The following is a 21,490-nucleotide window of genomic DNA, read 5'->3' on the forward strand; positions in this document are numbered from 1 at the left end:
TTAAATGCAAATGAGCTACAGCACTCCCTTACAAACAGACAGTGAGCGCTTTCAGTTAAAACAAATCTGATTAATACAGTCTGAGATAATAGTTTCTAGTGGACAGAGTACAACTTGCTGAGGGTGTAAACTATAGTAATGCAGGACTGTAAGTGGGCGTGGCTTTATCAATGTGACCTCACAGTTATCAGTCTCAGTTATCATCCCCTTTAAAAGCCAGTTGTGCTGGGGTCATGCCAATTCCCTATTTAGATGGCGGAATTTGTAAACGGTAAAACTACGAGGAGGAAGAAGACCACCAGTTTAAGATTGATATAAAAAAATTGCGTTGTTTTCATTTGTATTGAAATTGTTCTTTTTTGGTATTAAAACCTTTAAAAGTCGTTTTCTTTCAGTCATGGAAGTAAAATTAGCAGGCTTTTAATTGCTGTAAATGAATGGATCTCAAAAAAATTATTTACAAATATGCAAGAAAATATTTGTACTCTAAAAACACTTTACTTGTAACAAACAGGAGATAAAGAATTTACAAATGTGCGTAGAGCCTTCGGCACTCGGACAGCACCGTGAGTGATTTAAAAAGCATCACTTAAAAACAGTTATCATCTCATCATATCCACAGGTACAAAGTCATCATATACAATAAATCTGTGGGGTAACATTTAAAAATATATGCAATATTTGCATATGTTTAAAGCAAAACATTTAATTACTTACCAGGCTACAGGTGAAGCAGCCCTTTACGCCTTCTTACATCTCATAATCGATCCTCATTTATGTCCAAGAGACTTAATCATAATCTTTTACAATTTAATCCTTTGATTTTTCATATTTTAAAAAGTTTATGTGCTGCTGCGCATCCATGTGATAAGTAAACGTGCGTTGTCGTCCCGTTTATAGGCGCATATTACTAACACGCTCATTAAATAAAAAAAACAATATTGCGCCATTGACTTTAGAACAAGTTTTAGTTGGTCAATGGCGTAGTCTATTTTAGTTGCCTTAAAATAGCAACGCGCCAACAATGCGCCCGACCACACCTCGTTTTCAGACCAGAACGACCCTCCAAAACACCATGGGCGCAAAATTAGGCGCCAATGCCTTTGCTATTTAAAGAGCGTGGCGCTAAACGTGAAAATGATAATTGCGCCGGGTTGAAACTAGCAAAAGACACTTGCGTTGCGCTGTATTGCGCTGGGTGTATGATAGAGCCCATAATTTTAGAGAGTCCAAACACCTTGTAAAAGTGGATTTAGCATAATAGGTGCCCTTTAATAAACATGCAGTTGCAAATATAACGTAGAAGTTTCTGATTGATGGGTGTCAAATTCTGCATAAATCCAATAATAAATCCAATAAAGCATTTTAAGCATTCCTGAAGCAACTTAATTCCTTTAATCAGACATTGTCTTTGCTCCTGTATCATGCCAAAACAGACCCCTGCAGAACCCTTGGCTTGACCTCAAAATGTAACGGGATGTAATTTCACATTATCCAAAAATATGGCCCGCCGCTAACAGAACTACTTTTATTCTTCAACGACTGGAGTCCTCGAGGCGAAGTGCTCGTAAATCCGCTAAAAACAACTTTTCGCACCAAAACGTGCAGATCGGAGGTAATGCCGAGCAGGATCTCCGGCCAAGAAACTGCTGAGGTAAAGCGAGAGGAGCGTGGCCCTGAAATAAAGAGGGGCCAAATAAAGGAGGCGGATAAACAGCCAAGCTAACAAACAGCCCTTGCAGGGTGAGTGGAGGAGCCACTTAGCCTCCCGCCTCCGTGCCACCGTGCCAGTGCTTTGTCACGGAGACCCACTGCTGTTGCACCCCATCATTAGGCAATGGCATCCCAGCAGGAAGAGTAAACAGACATTAAATCAATTACAGACGCTCCTTGGCGACATCCAGGGTCTCTGACAATGAACCCCCCTCCAAAACACACACAATAACAAATACACAAAACATGTTCTGATTTTCCTTGCTCTAGTCTCTGATAGTCTGATATGCGAGTACGCAGTTTTAGCATTTTAGGAGTAAAAACCATTATAAATGTGTAATTAATGAGTTATTAATGAGGTAATAACGTAGCCATATGGTCTTTGTCAAACGGTGGGTGCGTTGACTTAATCTTACCCTGCGGTTCAATGCTGTTTTACTGCCCTGTCTGCCCTGCTCCCCGAGACTGTTCTGAGGCAACTTCCTGTCCATGTCCTCTTGCCACGCTACAGATGGAGAGAGTCAGATGTTCAGAGGAGGTATGAGAACAGAAAAGCTGTGCTGTTAATCTATATTAAACACAGTACACCACAGATGATGCAGGCAACAATCATGAAATATCTTGAAAGAACATGTGTTCAATATCTTGCTATGTAGCTATAAGTCTTCATTTATTATTTAAGCTATTTGTGAAGCCCAATTCGTGTATATATCCTTCATAGTATTACAGGGCGCATGGTTTTAACAGATTTTAGTGCCTGAGCTTTCCAATAAAACGAAATTAACTGGTTTGCAAAATGAATAAATACAAAATAAATCTGGCTTATTTGTGCAAACAAACCATTGAAATAAATTAATATATACAGCATTAGTTACACAACTAAAGTGCATCCCTTATTAGTTACTTTTGTTGCTGTAAATCGTTACACAATGCTGAAATAAAGAAAAGAGAAAAAATATTAAATTGCCCAGCAAAAATAATTTCAACTCACATGTTAAAGGAAAACACCACCGTTGTTCAATAATTTACTTTTTCTTACCTAAACTTAGACAAATTAATACGTACATATCTTTTTTCAATGCGTGCACTTAATCTTTGTACAGCACGCTGTGAATGTGTTAGCATTTAGCCTAGCCCCATTCATTCCTTAGGATCCAAACAGGGATGAATTTAGAAGCCACCAAACACTTCCATGTTTGAGTAGTTACACGAGTAAGTATGGTGGCACAAAATAAAAACTATATTGTATGGTGGAAGACCCCTTAGTTTGCAGGACTTCGACCTCGGGCGCAGTAATATTGACGATATTAAGTGATATTAATATTGAAACATTTTTTGGTTTGAAGTTTGAGCAAGAGGGGGAGTAGTCAGGGGCAGTGATGTTACTGCGCACCCAGGTCGAAGTCCTGCAAACTAAGTGCTCTTCCGCCATATAATATAGTTCTTATTTTTTATCTGCTTAAAGGTGCAGTGTGTAAATTTTAGCGGCATCCAGTGGTATGGTTGCGAATTGCAACCAACAGCTCAGTCCACTGCTCACCCCTCGTTTTGAAACGCATAGAGAAGCTATGGTAGACCCCACTGCAAAAACATGTAATTGACGGAGACAACTTATTAAAAAAAAGTGTGTCCGTTAAGGGCTTCTGTAGAAACATGGCGGCACAAAATGGCGACTTCCACGTAAGCGGACCCTCTGTGTATGTAGATAAAAACGTCTCATTCTAAGGTAATAAAAACATAACAGTTCATTATAAAAAGGTCTTTATACACCCCTGATAATATAGTTATGTATATTATTTTGCATTTCTGTCAAGAGATCCTTCTAAAAATTACATACTGCACCTTTAAAAAATCGCCACGTTTTATTTTGTGCCACCATACTTACTCATGTAACAGTCTTTAAATAGGGCAAACGTGGAAGTGTTTGGTGGCTTCTAAATTCATCCCTGTTTGGATCCTAAGGAATTAATGGAGCTTGGCTAAATGCTAACACATTCACGAAGCACTGTACAAAGATTAAGTGCACGCATTGAAAAAAGATAGGTATGTATTCATTCGTCTAAGTTGAGGTAAGAACATAGTGAAATATTGAAAACGGTGCCGGTTTCCTTTAAAATTAAGATTTTCAATAAGTTATTACTTTCCAAAGGATAAATAGCAAACACAGAGTATATACTGTAAAGGATTTTTTGGATGGGAAACAATTATTGATAAAAGTGCACTTTTTGGGAACATCCTTAAACTTTGAGATAATATGCAGATGTATCATGTTCACGTCCCAGCATTGGTGTGCTGTCTTTAAAAATACTTTCCAAATACTTTCCCATTACCAGCACAGTACATAACTGTCTGTCATTTTTAGTAAAAGCATGCAAACCAGGCATTAGGAAGCATCTCTGGACTGACCTTCAGCATTGAGTTGGTCCACATTGGCTGGTGTGGCAATGCAGAGCCTCTTGGCGGTGCTGAGGCCACGGCTGTTTAGGAAGACGGGCAAGTGGATGATGTTTCGCATGTAATCATGGCCGTTGATGTTGGAGTCACGCAGCACGCTGTTGAGGTTCTGATTTATGGCTTTGATGATGATATGAGGGTCGCTGGCGAAGATGGAGATGAATGGACCTTTAGAAAAGAGCACTCGAACCTGCAGACACATGAAAATGTTTGCTCTTTATTATGCATTAAGAAACACTTTTTTATATTGTAGTTTGGCTAGTAGATCAAACACACTCATATCTGAATCTATATTTGCCACTGCATGTTTTTTCGTAGTGATTTTTTGCATAGCGATATTACACAGTGCACGAAAATAGTCCCCTGCTATTGAAAGTTACCAAGGGGAATATTTTTCGGGTAGTGCATAATATCACTACGCCTGCTGCAGCCATGTTACAGCAGCAAAGTCCTTGATTATTACGCCAGAATGAGAGTATAGTTCATAGTCATATCTGCCTAGATAGAAAATCACAACTTTTAATTTTCCGTCTGTCTTAGTACACGATGTAACTACAGAAGAGTCAAGTTTTAAATAGGAAAAATATCAAAACTCCTTGGTTATTTTTTTGAGCGATGCTAATGGTCTAATCAGATTCAACGGATTGTGCTAAGCTATGGTAAAAGTGGTACCGCCAGACCCGGAAATTGGCTGAATAGATTCCAAAACGGTAAGAATCAAATATTTAACTCTACGGGAGCTGCAAAATGAGCATATTTTCAAAAAAGCAGAGTGTCCCTTTAAGGGTAGCTGTAATTGTATTACCATAGACTAGATGTATCAATCTTCTGCCTATAGTTAAAATTACATGTAGTGTATCATGTGTCTCTATACACCAACCACTCTGTATAATTACCGTATGCACACACAAACATACTGTAGTAAAACAAACACGATGGGGACTTTCCAGACTAATTCGAAAGATTGTAACATGTCCAAGTGTCACAGGATACTGATTTGTACACCGTTTAAAATCGTCAGAATGGCACGCATGTCTGGTTTAGTGTCTGCTGTGAATTATGTGCTTACATTGGAGTTCTCTAAGCCAACTCAATTGCCTCTTGATGGCAACATGTCCAGTCATATCCGTCATTTATCTTATGGAACATCAGCCTTACCAATTGAAACGATATTTAAGCTTGAAGGAAAGATTCAATGTGGTAATTCTTATCAAAATGAAAGACAAAACGATCGAAATTTAAAAGAGATGTGGTTAATTGCGCCACAAAGGAACCTTTGAGGGACTTTGAAGGCTCTCTGGTAAATGGCAGATTTCATTAGCAGCGAGTAGGCTGCCAACGCAAGAGGATTATACCCAAATAATGACATTTAGCTGAAGGAAATTCCATTAGTCCAGCTGGGAGAGAGGAATCTCAACTTTCCGAGCTAAACAAGACGGAACTCTGAGCACCGCCGTGTGCCGCGGAGATGCCGAAGAGGTGAAACTGCTTGTTCTTCTCACACATTGGCAATGAGACCTTTTAAGGAAAACACCACCGTTTTTCAATATTTTACTATGTTCTTACCTCAATTTAGATAAATTAATACATACCTATCTTTTTTCAATGTGCACACTTTTAATTTTTGTACAGTGCTTCTTGAATGTGTTAGCATTTAGCCTAGCCCCATTCATTCCTATGGCTCCAAACAAAAGTTTTATTTTGTGCCACCATACTTACTCGTTTTACTACTCATGTAACATTCCTTAAATAGGGAAAACATGGAAGTGTTTGGTGGCTTACAAATTCATCCCTGTTTGGAGCCATAGGAATGAATGGGGCTAGGCTAAATGCTAACACATTCACGAAGCACAGTACAAAGATCAAAAGTGCACGCATTAAAAAAGATAGGTATGTATTAATTAATCTAAGTTGAAGTAAGAACATAATAAAATGTTGAAAAAAAGTGGTGTTTTCCTTTAAGCTTCGTTCCAAAACTCAATGAGCTGCCTATATAAAAGGCAACCTTCTAAGGCAGCACCCATTTGGGAACTCATAGACATATGACAGTTTAAATTGGTATAAATTGGGGTATTTTGAGCTGAAATTTCACAGACACATTCACTAAAAATGAACATAATATGTGCCCTTTAATGTAGAGCCATGCATGAACCCACCCACATACCGTATCAAGCATCTGTAGCACTTTGTCCTGTTCGCAGGAATCCAAGCCGTCGATGATGACAACAAGTCGAGTCTGATTCTGAGTAAAGCCATCAATAGTTTTACCCAATTTAGCCATGAGCTCCACTTCACACTTCAGAACCTGACAGAACAAAGGACACAAATCAGATACTGACATCCTACAAAACGGCACTATTTGTATACTATATGGTTTATATGCAATGCCTCACCTTCATAAATCCCTCACTCTTTAGTTTGTGCATGCTGTTGGCAGCATTGTGCAGTCTTCTCCTTTGAGAGTGAAGCACAGAGTCGGTCACCTGCCACCAGGTCCGACAGTTCAGAAGCAAAGCCAGACCCACCACACAGGCCATGGCGATGAGAACGGCGTTTACAGTGAGGTTCTCCACATCTACCTTGAAGATGGCCAGTAGGGTCATGCCTGTGATCAGACAGCCCGACGTCAACACAAACAGCACGAAGGAAGGGACGCAGCACGTTTTCTTCCACTTCTTTCCTGTGAAAGAAATTTGTTAAAAAAACAAGTTCATTAAATTCAGAACATTTACAGTAATATATTAATGCAGACGTTAGTGGATACATAATGCTTGCAAAATTAAAGGGATAGTTCACCCAAAAATTAAAATAATGTAATTAATGACTCACCCTCAAGTCGTTCCAAACTCGGAAGACCTCCGTTCATCTTCAGAATACAGTTTAAGATGTTTTGGATTTAGCCCGAGAGCTTGTTTGACCCTTCATTGAAAATCTACATACGGTATACTGTCCAAGAAAGGTAATAAAAACATTATCAAAGTAGTCCATGTGACATCAGTGAGTCAGTTAGAATGTGTTAAAGCATCGAAATTATCTTTTGGTCCAAAAATTATGACTTTGTTCAGCATTGTCTTCTCTTCCGGTTCTGTTGTGAACCGCATGCACGAGACTAAAGTCACGTGACTGCAGTGACACGGCTGACGTGTTATCCTCAGACATGTTTGCGAAGCTTTTTTTCAAACTTACAGCGTGCGTCTCCCTCAGACTGTAAACGAAGCTCGGGTGCACAAAAAAGTAATTTTTTAAAGTCGTAATTTTGTTATTTTTGGACCAAAATGTATTTTCAATGCTTCAACACATTCTAACTGACCCACTGATGTCACACAGACTACTTTGATGATGTTTTTTATTACCTTTCTGGACATGGACAGTATACTGTACGTAGATTTTCAATGGAGGGTCAGAAAGCTCTCGGACTAAATCTAAAACATCTTAAACTGTGTTCTGAAGATGAACGGAGGTCTTCCGAGTTTGGAACAACATGAGGGTGAGTCAATAATGACATTATTTTCATTTTTGGGTGAACTATCCCTTTAATTTTGCAAGCATTATTTATACTCTAACAGCAACAGTAGCAAACTACACAATCAGCACTCGTTACGTATTTCTGAAGGAAAATGTGTTATATTGCGCACCGTAAACACAGTCCAATCTTCAAAAACACAGGAAAAAAGGGACCTTTAAATAAAAAAAATTAAATTGCGTACAGGCTAAATAAATGATGTTGCTAAAAGATATGATAGTAAAATGATGCTTATAAAACCAAAGGTATAGGCTTTTAGATGGCATGAGATATGTTGAAAGCAGCTGTTAAACAATCAGCCGATAAACACTCCTGTGACCGCACATTAACTGAATTTTATATTAATACACCACATTGCTTGGCAACCATAAACTCCTTAAAGTAAGGTTAATTTACTTTTTAATAATGATAATCACATTGAAAAGCTTTTCCTAGTTTTATATTAAATTTTAGGTCTTGCAAGGTGAACATGATTATGTTTATAAATTCTGCTCAAACCACTTAATGTACTCCATTCAAACTTTGTGTTGTTGAGTCACAACATTTTCTCTAAAGTTTATCCTTAAAAAAACATCTTTCTAAATGATTTACTATTCGAATTCAATCGATAGTAATGCAGTTATAGTTATGTATGCATACAGAAATATGATAACACTCTTGTATGATTAAATGTGATTGGTTTTGCCTTTCTTTTATCTATGCAACCATCTATAGCAGATGTCTTCACCCTTTTCAGGCTAAGTAAAAGGTCACATTTATGCCCATCTTACAAGATGTAATAAAATTCTCAGGTGTGCCTTGAATGTGTCTGTGAAGTTTCAGCTCAAAATAAGATAAAGGGGACGAACTAAGCTCGTACCAAGTGTGTGTTGAGATCGTAACAAGGGCGTGGTGAGCTTGAACCTGCTTACGTCACGAGGTATTTTTTGGACCCAACATCCAATAGGAAAAATCAACTACAGTAGCCACCGTTCAACCTGAAGAGGGCAGCACTCAGACGTTTTTACACCATATATTGTAGAATTGAAACATGCACTAATAAAGCATCATTCTTACAGATCATTAACTAAAAAAAATTGGTTTAGGGTTTAGTTACTCTTTAAATGCAAAGGAGCTACTGTTCTTCAATCCCTTACCAACAGACAGTGAGCAATTTTGGTTAAAAATAGATCTGATTACTATGATTGCAGTCTTAGACAATAGTATCTTTAGTAGCATTGGGGCTGCAATGGGGTAACAAACACCTTAAAAAAACGTTTTTGTGTTAAATTAACTAGTCATTTAGTGACCGTGGCCGGGGCTTTGTTTGTGATGTCACATTAACAAGAGAATCAAAACAGCATGTCTAATGAGTGCTTTGGTTTAATGGGGATTAAAAAAGGATTAAAAGTGGATTTTGCATAAAATGTGCCCATTAACTCATTCCCTGCCATTGACAAGTTATCTCGCCAATTAGAGGAAAACATTTGCATGAAAAAAAATGTGTTACTGATGAGTTTTTATGGTTACTGGTAATACCACGATTATCCAATTTATAAAAAAACCTTAAGCAAAAAATTATTAATTAATTTTACACATCTATGTTTTGATAATCGTTCTGAATCTGATCTCTTACAAAATTCCTTCACAAAAATGCAATTATTTTAGCTTTTGGGAAAAAAATATTGAAGAAAAATACCCATATTTAAGAGTTTATAAACAGAGAAAAAAAAGATAGGATGAAACGTTTCCTGTTTTTTTTGTTTGTTTGATTATTGTTTGTTTGAAAGCAGAGGGTCTGTTCTCTGATTTTATATATTTGTATGTTTCTATATTTTTAGAAAGTTTTCCTGGAAGGCATTTTGTGAAACTTTTGTGAAAATCACAAAAAATGCTGGCGGGCAACTTAAAAAAAAAAAGGCTGGCGGAGAATGAGTTAAAGGATGGAGAGTAGGAGCCAGGACCCCAAGTACATAGTATCAAACTAATTCTAGATTTACATACTTTGTTTTTTTATTTTTTGTATACACAGATACATACTGTTAATATACTGCATAACCTTTTAAATTTACTGACTAGATTTCAATCAAGTTTTTATCATTTCTATTTTTAGCCTAATAATGTATTTTTTTGATGCCTAATTTACTTTTTTCAAAAATATATATATTTTGAATTAATTTCAAACAATATTTAAAGGACCACCACTAATATCAACAAAAACCTCAGAGGGGCCCCGAACCCGCTGCTGAAAACCCATTCCCAGTTCAGAGCCTACCTGAAACTTTAACAGTAATCTTTAGCTGCCTTAGAAGTCAAATTCAGTATTCTTTGTATTTTTTACATTTCGTTATAAAAGGTTGAATCATATTTATACAACAATAAAAAATATAAATACACTTGGCCAAAGACACAGTACAAAAAAAGTTGTTGTGCTCAACTTTTCTTTTACTCTAAAAAAAATCCTACAGGCATACCCTGAGTTTCATTGTTCTTGAAGACCCTGAAAAGTCTGCTGGCCAGGAAGCCAAACTCTCTCTCGCAAGCGTCGGACAGCGTGGCTATCATTTCAGCCATAGACGTCTCCCCTCCCACACTCGACAGACGGTTATAGTCCGTGAACAGAAACCTGTGCAGATGGAAGACAAAAAAAGACTGACTGAGAGTGAGCGTCACACCTGTGCGTTTTTTAACACAATGCGGAGGGATTCAAAGATGTGAAAACAATATTCAAATTGGCTCCTTGTACTTTTTCCAAATCAATGGGCAATGTTTGTCTCTTATACTGAATAAATGAAAGATGCTTAAGGTGTTTTATGTGTGTGATATGCTGTGAAATATACAATTTTGTCTATGTGGCATCACAAGGGCATGTAAACTGCAAACAAAAATATAGCTGCAAGCAGCAATGCCGGGGTCAAGCCGAAAAGGGCACAAAAGGATGTAAAATTGAGATTGGATAAGCAGATTGAAGAACCTAAGGAAACGTAATCATTTTAGATGAAAAAACAAAAAAGTTATCAACAAAAATAATCTAAGTTCTTGTCTACTGCAATCGTCCTTCTGTTATTGACAATCATGGAACATTAGAGCACTGAAGGACATGTGAGTGGTGTTTGCAGTGGCAAAACATGGGTCACATCATGTTATAACAAGTTTAATTAGTCAAAAGAGACCATCCCCGTGTCTCTACGATGTTCTGATGCAGAGATATAGCTTTTGCAAAAACGGTTGATATGGTATTCTCAATGGTTGCTAGAGAGTGAATTGGCAACATCCAGTGATTATAGTCAAAGCCATGAAATGAATAATCCATGATGACTCATGGTTTTAGATGTGTTGTTGCAGTAGTTTTAGGCAAAAATACCATATTCTATCTCAAAACCAGTAGGTGGCGCAATGACAAAGTTGTGCATGCAACATCAGGTCATGATTGCATTACATCTAGCTAGTTTTATGACTATACACTTTAGTTTAGTTAAGAAACAGTTGTATGACCATAAGGCTGGCTTGTTATCAAAGGTTTTGTTCAATTATTAGGCCATCTAGTGGTGCAAGCATACAATTTTTTTTTGTGTAGCTTCAGAATGTGCTCATGCATCAGCGTATCAAATCTGGTGAAAAAATCTCTTTTCGTTACAAAGTTACAACCATTTATGTGTAAAAAACACAAAATTTGAAGGTAATTTTTAGTTTTTTGCAATTTTCGGCCATTTCTGATGAAAATTTTAATATAACGCCAATAGAACTTTTTGTTCAGAAGGTAAGGTTAATTTCTTCCTATGGTGTTTTCGAGTCGATCGGAAAAACGCTCGCGGAGATATTCACGCGTGTTTTTTAAGCGCTATTTTGCTGCGCAGGGTTAACCGTAAGGCGAATTCTGGCATGTTTGGTATCGTTGGACTCGGCAACTATTCAGAACTCCAAAGAAACAAGTCCCGTGAAAATACGTCAATCGGAGCCAAAGTTATAGGCGTGTAAAGCATAAGTCTGACCACTAGGTGGCGCTGTGACGAAACTCTGCAGGCACCCGTAGTTCCTGACTGGCATCACAAGTACCAAGTATAGTGTCAATAGGCTTAAGTTTGCCGAAGATACAGCCTCAAATCCATTTTTTTGGGCTCTACGTAAAATTCGTTGACGCGGTTTAAGGAAAAGGATTGACGAATTGACATGAATTCCAAAACTTTTTGCCAAGAGGGTCTGTAGATGCTACATACCGATTTTCGTGGAATTCGGGCAAAAGCTCTAGGACGAGTTCGCAAAAGTAGGTTTTACGAATAATTCAAAATGGCGGAAAAAATTTCATGACGGAAAATGACGTCATAGGGTCCAGTCTAATTGTCTTGAGCCAAGGAATCAGAGGAAACAAGAATTTAATTTCTAGGACGTACGGGTCAGAAGTTATAAGCAAAAACGTAAGTGCAACTTTGGACTGTTGGTGGCGCTAGCGGGTTAGACATAGAGACTCCAAATTTGCTATGGGGACACATTGGACTGTCCTTTATCAGTGTGCCAAATTTCATAACTTTCCTACGTACGGTTCTATGGGCTGCCATAGACCGCAATGGCGGAAGAAGAAGAAGAAGAAGAAGAAGAAGAAGAAGCAGCAGAATAATAATTATTATAATAAGAAAACTAACAGATACAATAGGGGTCTTCGCCCATTCTGGGCTTGACCCCTAATAAGAAAACTAACAAATACAATAGGGGTCTTCGCCCCTTCAGGGCTTGACCCCTAAATATAGCTGCAAGCAGCGATACCGGGGTCAAGCCAAACATGGCAAAAAATGATTCATACGTGATGACTGTCATGATTTAAGATCTAAGTTTGCATTAGTTTTATGAAAAAATAGCAATTTTTTGTATCTTGAGACCACTAGGTGGCGCGGTGCAGAAACAATAGATGGTGCCTCAGGTCATGACTGTGATGACACATACCAAATTTAGTGTAAATACGATAAAGCAATACAGAGATATAGCCTTAAATGACTTGACCACTAGGGGGCACTAACCAAACAATAAATTGTGACTCAGGTCTTGATTGTGATGACACCCACCAAATTTGGTGTAAATACAATAAAGAGATGCAGAGATATAGCCTTAAATGACTTGACCACTAGGGGGCACTGACCAAAAAATAAATTGTGACTCAGGTCTTGATTGTGATGACTCCCACCAAATTTGGTGTAAATACGATAAAGAGATGCAGAGATATAGCTTCAAATCTCTTGACCACTAGGGGGCACCGAAAAGTTTACAAGTCCTCCCAGAACATGTTGCTGATGAACCATACCAAGTTTCATAACAATACACAGTTGCGTTTCTGAAATACTTGAACTTAAAGAAAAATTCAAAATGGCCGACACACAAAATGGCGGACCAAAAACCATTTGGTATCGTTTGACTCGCCATGCCTCAAATCCAGTTTCATAATTTTACATTCAAATTTGCAGTAGTTATAAGCAAAAATAGACATTTTTTATATCTCGTGACCAATAGGGGGCAGTGTGACGAAATTGTGCAAGCACCCTCAGGTCATCACTGTTATGACATATACCAAGTCTCATATTAATACGCAAAAGTTTTGCGAAGATACAGGCTCAAACACATTTTGGCGTGCTCGCCCTTGGATTCTTTGATGCGTTATACGACAACTGATAGGTCTACCGAAAATCTTTTGATAACTTTTTGTCTAGAGTGTCTCTAGATGATGTTTACCAAAAATCAAGCCAATCACACGAGCGCTCTAGGAGGAGTTCGAAAAAGTAGGTGTTCAATATAATTCAAAATGAAGTAGGTTTGACTCAGACATATTTGGTACAGTCGGACTCAGCATGAGCCAAGGAATCAATAAAGTGAAGTCTTATGTCATAGTGGCAATTTAATCAAATGATATAAAGATTTAAAATTTTTTTTACATATCCTGACCACTAGGTGGCGCTGTCCTAAAGATTTATAGGTGGGCTCAGAACATGTCACTGATGAACCATGCCAAATTTCGTAGCGATACGCCATTCTGTTTGTGAAATACTGAACTTAATGAGAAAATTCAAAATGGCCGACACCCAAAATGGCTGACCGAAAACCGTTTGGTATCGTTTGACTCGGTATGCCTCAATGAATCTAACAAGACCACCTTCATGATTTTAGACTCAAGTTTGAAGTAGTTATAAGCAAAAATAGGCATTTTTCGAATCTCGTGACCACTAGGTGGCGCTGGGACGAAACGTTGCAGGCACCCTCAGGTCATGACTGTAATGACATATACCAAGTTTCGTGTCGATACACCAAAGTGTTGCGAAGATACAGCCTCACGTCCGTTTTGGCGTGCTCGCCGCCATATATGTTGTCACTGTATACGAGAACGCATTGGTCTATCAAAAAATTTTTGATAACTTTTTGTCTGGGGTGTCTCGAGATGCTACATACCAAAGGACATGCAAATCAGACAAACGCTCTAGGAGGAGTTCGAAAAAGTAGGTTTTATGGAAAATTCAAAATGGCGGAAAGATGTGCATGACACAAATGACATCAATGTGTGCAATTGAACCATCATGAGCAAAGGATTCAGAGGAAACAAGAATTTAGTTTCTAGGACTCACGGGTCAGAAGTTATGAGCATGAACATAAGTAGATTTTTGGACTGTTGGTGGCGCTAGAGGGTTTGAGTCAGACACACCAATGTTGCTATAGTAACTTCTGAGACAGTTCTTTACATGTGTGCCAAATTTCATAACTTTCCTACGTACGGTTCTATGGGCTGCCATTGACTTCAATGGCGGAAGAACAAGGATGAATAATAATAATAAGAAAACTGACAATAACAATAGGTGTCTACGCCACTTCGTGGCTTGACCCCTAAATACTGCAAAGAAATGGGGTTTTGGAAAGAGGGGCGTGTCTATGTGACCCTGGACCACAAAACCAGCCAATTTTTTAATTCATGCATAATATGAAAGCTGAACAAATAAGCTTTCCATTGATGTAGGTTAGTTAGGATATGACAATATTTGGCCGAGATATAACTTTTTTAAAATGTGGAATCTGAGGGTGCAAAAATCAAAATATTGAGAAAATTACCTTTAAAGGGACACTCCACTTTTTTTGAAAATATGCTCACTTTCCAGCTCCCCTAGACTTAAACATTTGACTTTTACCGTTTTGGAATCCATTCAGCCGATCTCCGGGTCTGACGGTACCACTTTTAGCATTGCTTAACATAATCCATTAAATCCGATTAGACAATTAGCATCGCACTCAAAAATAACCAGAGTTTCGATATTGTAATGATATTACGCAGCACCCAGAAAATAGTCCCCTTGGTTACTTTCAATAGCAGGGGACTATTTTCAGGGCGCTGCGTAATATCATTGCGCCTCCTGCAGCCATGTTACAGCAGCAAATTCCTTGATTATTACGCCAGAATGAGAGTATAGTTCATAGACATATTGGCGTAGAAAAACGCAACTTTTAATTTTCCGTAGGTCTCAGTACACAATGTAACTACAGAAGAGTCAAGCTTTAAATAGGAAAAAATATCGAAACTCTTTGGTTATTTTTGAGCATACTGCTAATAATCTAATCAGATTAGATTATGCTAAGCTATGCTAAAAGTGGTACAGCCAGACCCGGAGATCGGCTAAATGGATCCCAAAACTGTAAAAATCAAATGTTGAACCCTAGAGGAGCCTATTTTCAAAAAACTGGAGTGTTTCTTTAAAAAGGTACCCCAATTATATAAACTTGTATGGTTTAATACAGTGGTTCCCAAACTTTTTCAGCGTGCGGCCCCCCTTGTGTACGGTGCATTCCTTCGTGGCCCCCCAAAGAAAATTTGTGACAAAAACTGTTCTAAAACTCAACATTTTAATAAAAAAACCATTAAATTATACAAAAAAGTAGTGCTTTTGGTTAGTAGCCTTATTTTTTTAGGTTTAATTACACAGAATTCATGATAAATTAATGTATTTCATAAAATGTCATAAAACTGGGGCCCCCCTGGCACCACCTCGCGGCCCCCCTGGGGGCCCCGGCCCCCAGTTTGAAAACCACTGGTTTAATAGATTAACACTGTGATTGGCAATATAAATGTGAATAAAAAACAGTATGAATGTCATAGCAATGCATATAACGAATGATAAGTTAATCTTTGATATATTCACGGTACAAAATATCTTCATAGAACATGATCTTAATATCCTAATGATTTTTGGCATAAAAAATCGATAATTTTGACTTGTACCTGATAGGCAGAGCCTTGGTGGTTTGTTCCGGAAGCTCGGGGGGATTTACAAACATGAGTTTCAACAGCAGCTCCAGGTAGCCGATGTGACGGGCCAGTCTGGTGCTAAGCCCCCAGGCCCAGCTCCAACTCTCTCCTGTTTTTCTCCCACCAAAGTACACCAACACTATATATAATTGTATATTGAGAGAGAAAGATAAGGCAAAGGCACTTGATGGTAAATTAAGTGTTGTTAGAATTTATTAGGAGACACTGCAGAACAGACAGAATCTCGTGCAATCACTACTATACAGTCTGAAGAACAATGCTGCACTCTTGTGGACAAAACAGTCCATCAACAATTTAGTCCTTTTATTGGGTCTATATAATATTTCACATGGACAAATTAAAATAAGGTAATGTTGTTTATTTGTACAGTATTATCCTGTTAATACTACAGTTTCAGTAGCCTGTAAAGTGTGAATACTTTCTTACTGTAACAATATTCTGACAATGATCTGACACTATAAACCCTTCGATAAGTTGGACATATTTGGCCCTTTTACAGCTATAATGCATGCAATGAAAGATTTTACAAGAAGTTTTACATTTTGTACAATAATCACATAAAATTCTCAGAATCTTTAAGTATTCCTCCAATCTGTCCTACACTTTAAATATGCTACACAATGCCCAAGAACCTTCTGTTTTAATCTTTTGCGAGTTTTAATTAATTTTTATATCTTGGACTCGGACTGTTATTGTTAAAGGAAAACAACACCATTTTTCAATATTTTACTATGTTCTTACCTCAACTTAGAGGAATTAATACATACCTATCTTTTTCAATGCATGCACTTCATCTTCGCCCAGTGCATTGTGAATGTGTTAGCATTTAGCCTAGCCCCATTCATTCCTTAGGATCCAAACAGGGATGAATTTAGAAGCCACCAAACACTTCCATGTTTTCCCAATTTAAAGACTGTTACATGAGTAGTTACACGAGTAAATATGGTGGTACAAAATAAAACGTGGCAATTTTTTAAGCGGATAAAAACTGCACGCCAAGGTTGAAGTGCTGCAAACTAAGTGCTCTTCCGCCATACAATATAGTTATTTTAAAAATCGCCACTTTTTTGTACCCACCTACTTACTTGTGTAACTACTCATGTACAGGGTACCCCCAGGATTGTCAAACCTAAATTCAAGGCTTTTTAAGACCTTTTCAATACCACTTCAAATGAAATTTAATACCTACATCGCACCCATTCGGGTAGAATAAATCATTTTAAATAATGTAATATACCTCAAATAATTACTATTTACAAGTGTTTGAGCATTCATGACAACATGCCTCTAAAAAGGCTGAGTCCAAGGCCCAAACGGCCTAACCCTTATCTTTACCAAACAATCAAAACCAACAATCAAATAGATTTAATAGATTTAAATGTACATGTATTGTAAATGCGCCCCTCCTCTTTATCTTGTGCAGCCCGCCACGTTTTAATGTGACCATTATGTTGGAGAAGGTAATTTATGTTAAAAGAATAGTCTTGTTTGATCCATGAAATAAGCTGCAAACCAAACAAAAACACAAATTTTAAGGTATTAATATTTTTTTTGCTGTTTAATATAGTTAAGATAATAACAACATCTAATAACACTCATCAGTAATGCTCTGAACCAGAACAATACTGACAAACAAAATTAACCATATTATGGAAAATGAAACAAAAACCCCTCAAACACAACAACAAATTAAAATGTTATGCTATTTTGACCATAAAAGACAAGAGATCTGTTCACTGCACCAAACAAAAAACTGGACACAAGCTCATATAGATATATTTCTGTTACTCTTTTCTGTTAATCTTTATACAGGACCATACTAAAGTTTTCTAATGCTAACTTAGTGTGACAATGTAAATATGTAGAATATAGTATATATTGCAAGATGATATTATCTAATTAAACAGTAAACAAAATATATAATAGCTTAAAAAATTGCATTATTGTTTGCAGCTTATTATTGCATGGATCACACAAGACTATTGTTTAACATATAAATGACCTTCTCCGACATAATGATCATATTAAAACGTGTCTTCTCTACCTAGACTTACTAGAGACGGATTGTGGAACAGAAGATTGTGTGCTAAATCAAACAACTGATCACAGGTGCTTGGACACCTGTCATTGTCCCGCCCCCACAGTCCCAAAGTCAACTTGATCGAGCAAGTGTGTGTTGTGCAGCTGCGTGCGCATAGAGAGAGTCGAGCGAGCGCTCATCCCAGCCTTTACTTTATCATCCTAGCCTTTTTACTTAACTTTATACTTTGCTCGCGTGACTGCATTTGTGTGCTGTGAACAGAGGTGCGCTCTCGGGAGGACGTTTTTCAGCGCACGATTAGTGTTCTGTGAACACGCGAGAATGCTTTCCCCCACGCGAATAGTGTTCTGCGCGCTCCCTAAGATGCTTTTCCGAACATGGATAGTGTTCTGCGCTCGTATCTATCGCTCGCGCGTGGTTTTTGTGCACGCGAGTTTTGTGTCTGAATTAACAACATATAAATCTATTGATCATTTGAAAAATTAAGACCTCCGTGAAAAATTCAAGACTTTGAGGTGAATTCAATACCTTTTAAGGCCTTAATATGGGAAAATGAAATTCAATACTTTTTCAAGACTTTTAAGACTCCGCGGGTACCCTGATGTAACTTTAAAATAGAGAAAACATGGAAGTGTTTGGTGACCTCTAAATTCATCCCTGTTTGGATCCTAAGGAATGAATGGGGCTAGGCTAAATGCTAACACATTCACGACACACTGTGCAAAGATGAAGTGCACGCACTAAAAAAAGATAGGTATGTATTAATTTGTCTAAGTTGAGGTAAGAACGTTGTAAAATATAAAAAAACGGTGGTGTTTTCCTTTAACTTGATAAAATGAAAAATCTCACCAAAGAAGATGTACAGCAGTGCGAGCAGGCTAAGGGCCACAGCGATGGCCAGCTTCGCATCAACGGCAAAACCCAAGACAAGAGCCACAGATCCACAAAGCAGCAGAGTCAAGACCACCACCAACCACGAAAACTGAAACAACGGCTCCACCTGCTGCCCAGCAAACGTCTTCATCTCATCTAAAGAAGAGAAAAATACAAACATTTAGATCATGCTCTCATAATCACGATGGATCTTTAGATTTCGGTCTCGTACCTTCCAGTTTCTTGAGCAGGAAGGACTTTCCGCTGCCCCACTGGGCATACAGACCCACGCAAATGGGCGGCTGCATGGTTGGCTCGCTCAAGATGTCAGCCAATGCGCTGCTGTACAGGTCGTAACCCAACATGTCACCATCACACTCAGAGGGAGAAAGGTGCTCTGGGGAAGAAGATGATGGTCAGAGATATCTCAGAGCTGTGTCATGTGTGTTAATGCAGGGCTCCAGACTAATTTTTGTTACTAGGAGCACAGTAGCCCCCAACTAAAAATTTTAGGGGCGCAACCAGAAAATTTAGGGGCACACACTATAAATCAACATGCTAACCAAATAATCACATTTTTACAAATTTCCACTGTATTACTAATAAATACTTTGATGATAGATGCAGAAAGTACAATGTGCTGTTTCAAATTCAGTGTCACATCATAAAAAAAGTCAAATTTACTAGTCGCACATGTGCGCCTGGATGTAAAATTCAATGGCACACTCTCAAATTTTGGTGGCAGTCTGAGGCCCTGTAATGAGTACACACTCACTGGCTCCAAAAATCTGGGTGAGGATGCTCTTCTGATGGGTGCAGTCAATGTTGTAAGGGGTCTCGCCCTCTTTGTTGGGCCGGTAGAGCAGGCGGCCATCTTTAGGGTTCCTCAAAAGCAATTCAGCAAGCTTACGGCTTCTCCCACGGATGGCAATGTGCAAAGCTGTGTCTCCTTTCTAAAAAGACAATATGAGACTTTTAAATAAAGGTCTTATAATAGTGGCCACATTTCAGATTACAAATACATTTTATGAGCATGTGCATTTCTTGTGAATTTAACCCATGACCTTGGAGGTGTATTATTCAAAACAATGAATATTTTACGCTTTACCTTGTCCACTGCAGACACCTTGGCCCCTTTGTCTAAAAGAAGCTCCACAATTTCCATGTTTCTCATCTTGGTGGCTTTTATAAGAGGAGTCTCTGCATCCTAACACACACAGATACATAAATAAGCATGATTCTGTATAAAATTATTTGTACCATTAAGTGGATTTATACATTATACATTACATTACGTCCTCAATTTCATTCCTACCTTAGTGTAGGCCTCAGTGTCCGGGTTGCACTGCAAAATGTCTCGTACCATCGTTGCATTGCCTTTCTCCACAGCCCAGTACAGGGCGGTCTTACCGTCCTATAATGAAGAGCCACAGTGATCATCTAGGTCATCTTGACATCTACTTCCTTAATCACATGAGGATTAATAATGTGTTTTAATATAAGCCACAAAACAAAGAGGCTGTTCTGTATATACTGGAACTCGAGATGAAGTGTTGATGGATAAAGAAGTCTAAAATAAAGAAAGTAAGGACAATGGTTCACAGGAAAGAGGCAGTTACCTGGCCTCTGACATCAATATCGGCGTATTTATTAAGCAAAGCTCGGACGATCTCCACGTGGCCTCCTCTGACAGCACCGATCAGCACCGTATCACCGCTCTGAGACACACGTACACAAGATAAATAAGAATTCCGAAATTCCTGAAAAGTATTAACTATTGCGTTAAAAGTCAAGCTATGCATTCACCCGATCAGGGATGTTGACATATGTGCCTGCGTCCAGCAGGTCCTGTACGATCTCGGTGTAGCCCTCTATGGCAGCAATCATCAGTGCTGTGTTGCCATCTTTTTCAGTCATGTTCATGTTGGGATTCCTCTTCAGAATCTCCTTCACCACTTCTGTGAAGCCGCCTCGGACGGCCACTATCAGCGCAGTCATTGAGTTCTAACAGGAGGACATTATGTTAGGACATAATATATTCATGTTCATAAATAGCAGTTTACTATAATAGCACATACTACAATCAGAACATTTGGTGCACTTGAAAAAAGTCAGTCAAGACCTCAAGAGGTTGTGAAATCTGACAAGGACATGTTAAAGGAATAGTCTACTCATTTTCAATATTAAAATATGTTATTACCTTAACTAAGAATTGTTGATACATCCCTCTATCATCTGTGTGCATGCACGTAAGCGCTGGAGCGCGCTGCGACACTTCGATAGCATTTAGCTTAGCCCCATTCATTCAATGGTACCAATCAGAGATAAAGTAAGAAGTGACCAAACACATCAACGTTTTTCCTATTTAAGACGAGTAGTTATACGAGCAAGTTTGGTGGTACAAAATAAAACGTAGCGCTTTTCTAAGCGGATTTAAAAGAGGAACTATATTTTATGGCGTAATAGCACTTTTGGGAGTACTTCGACTCGGCGCAGTAACACCCTCCCTCTCCCATTATGAGAGGGAGAAGGGGAGCGGACTTTTCAGGCGAGTCGATGTACTCCCAAAAGTGCTTTTACGCCATAAAATATAGTTCCTCTTTTAAATCCGCTTAAA

At 38.3% G+C, this 21,490-nt stretch overlaps 1 protein-coding gene across 6 annotated transcripts in view; it reads right to left on the reverse strand.

The window, feature by feature from the left end:
• Positions 1 to 21,490, reverse strand: part of LOC129418085 (kinase D-interacting substrate of 220 kDa B) — an 86,476-nt gene that overhangs the window by 51,055 nt on the left and 13,931 nt on the right. For all 6 annotated transcript variants that reach the window (XM_073864902.1, XM_073864898.1, XM_073864901.1 and 3 more), the window contains exons 8-20: positions 20,680 to 20,877; positions 20,493 to 20,591; positions 20,189 to 20,287; positions 19,982 to 20,080; positions 19,649 to 19,826; positions 19,106 to 19,270; positions 18,850 to 19,029; positions 15,912 to 16,077; positions 10,144 to 10,295; positions 6,561 to 6,847; positions 6,332 to 6,472; positions 4,120 to 4,357; positions 2,130 to 2,218 (exon numbers count right to left, since the gene is read on the reverse strand). In XM_073864902.1, the coding sequence (XP_073721003.1) occupies positions 2,130 to 2,218; positions 4,120 to 4,357; positions 6,332 to 6,472; positions 6,561 to 6,847; positions 10,144 to 10,295; positions 15,912 to 16,077; positions 18,850 to 19,029; positions 19,106 to 19,270; positions 19,649 to 19,826; positions 19,982 to 20,080; positions 20,189 to 20,287; positions 20,493 to 20,591; positions 20,680 to 20,877 (2,091 nt within the window). The remainder of the gene's footprint in view (positions 1 to 2,129; positions 2,219 to 4,119; positions 4,358 to 6,331; positions 6,473 to 6,560; positions 6,848 to 10,143; positions 10,296 to 15,911; positions 16,078 to 18,849; positions 19,030 to 19,105; positions 19,271 to 19,648; positions 19,827 to 19,981; positions 20,081 to 20,188; positions 20,288 to 20,492; positions 20,592 to 20,679; positions 20,878 to 21,490) is intronic.

This window comes from Misgurnus anguillicaudatus, unplaced genomic scaffold, assembly GCF_027580225.2.
Source record: "Misgurnus anguillicaudatus unplaced genomic scaffold, ASM2758022v2 HiC_scaffold_28, whole genome shotgun sequence".
NCBI lineage: Eukaryota > Metazoa > Chordata > Actinopteri > Cypriniformes > Cobitidae > Misgurnus > Misgurnus anguillicaudatus.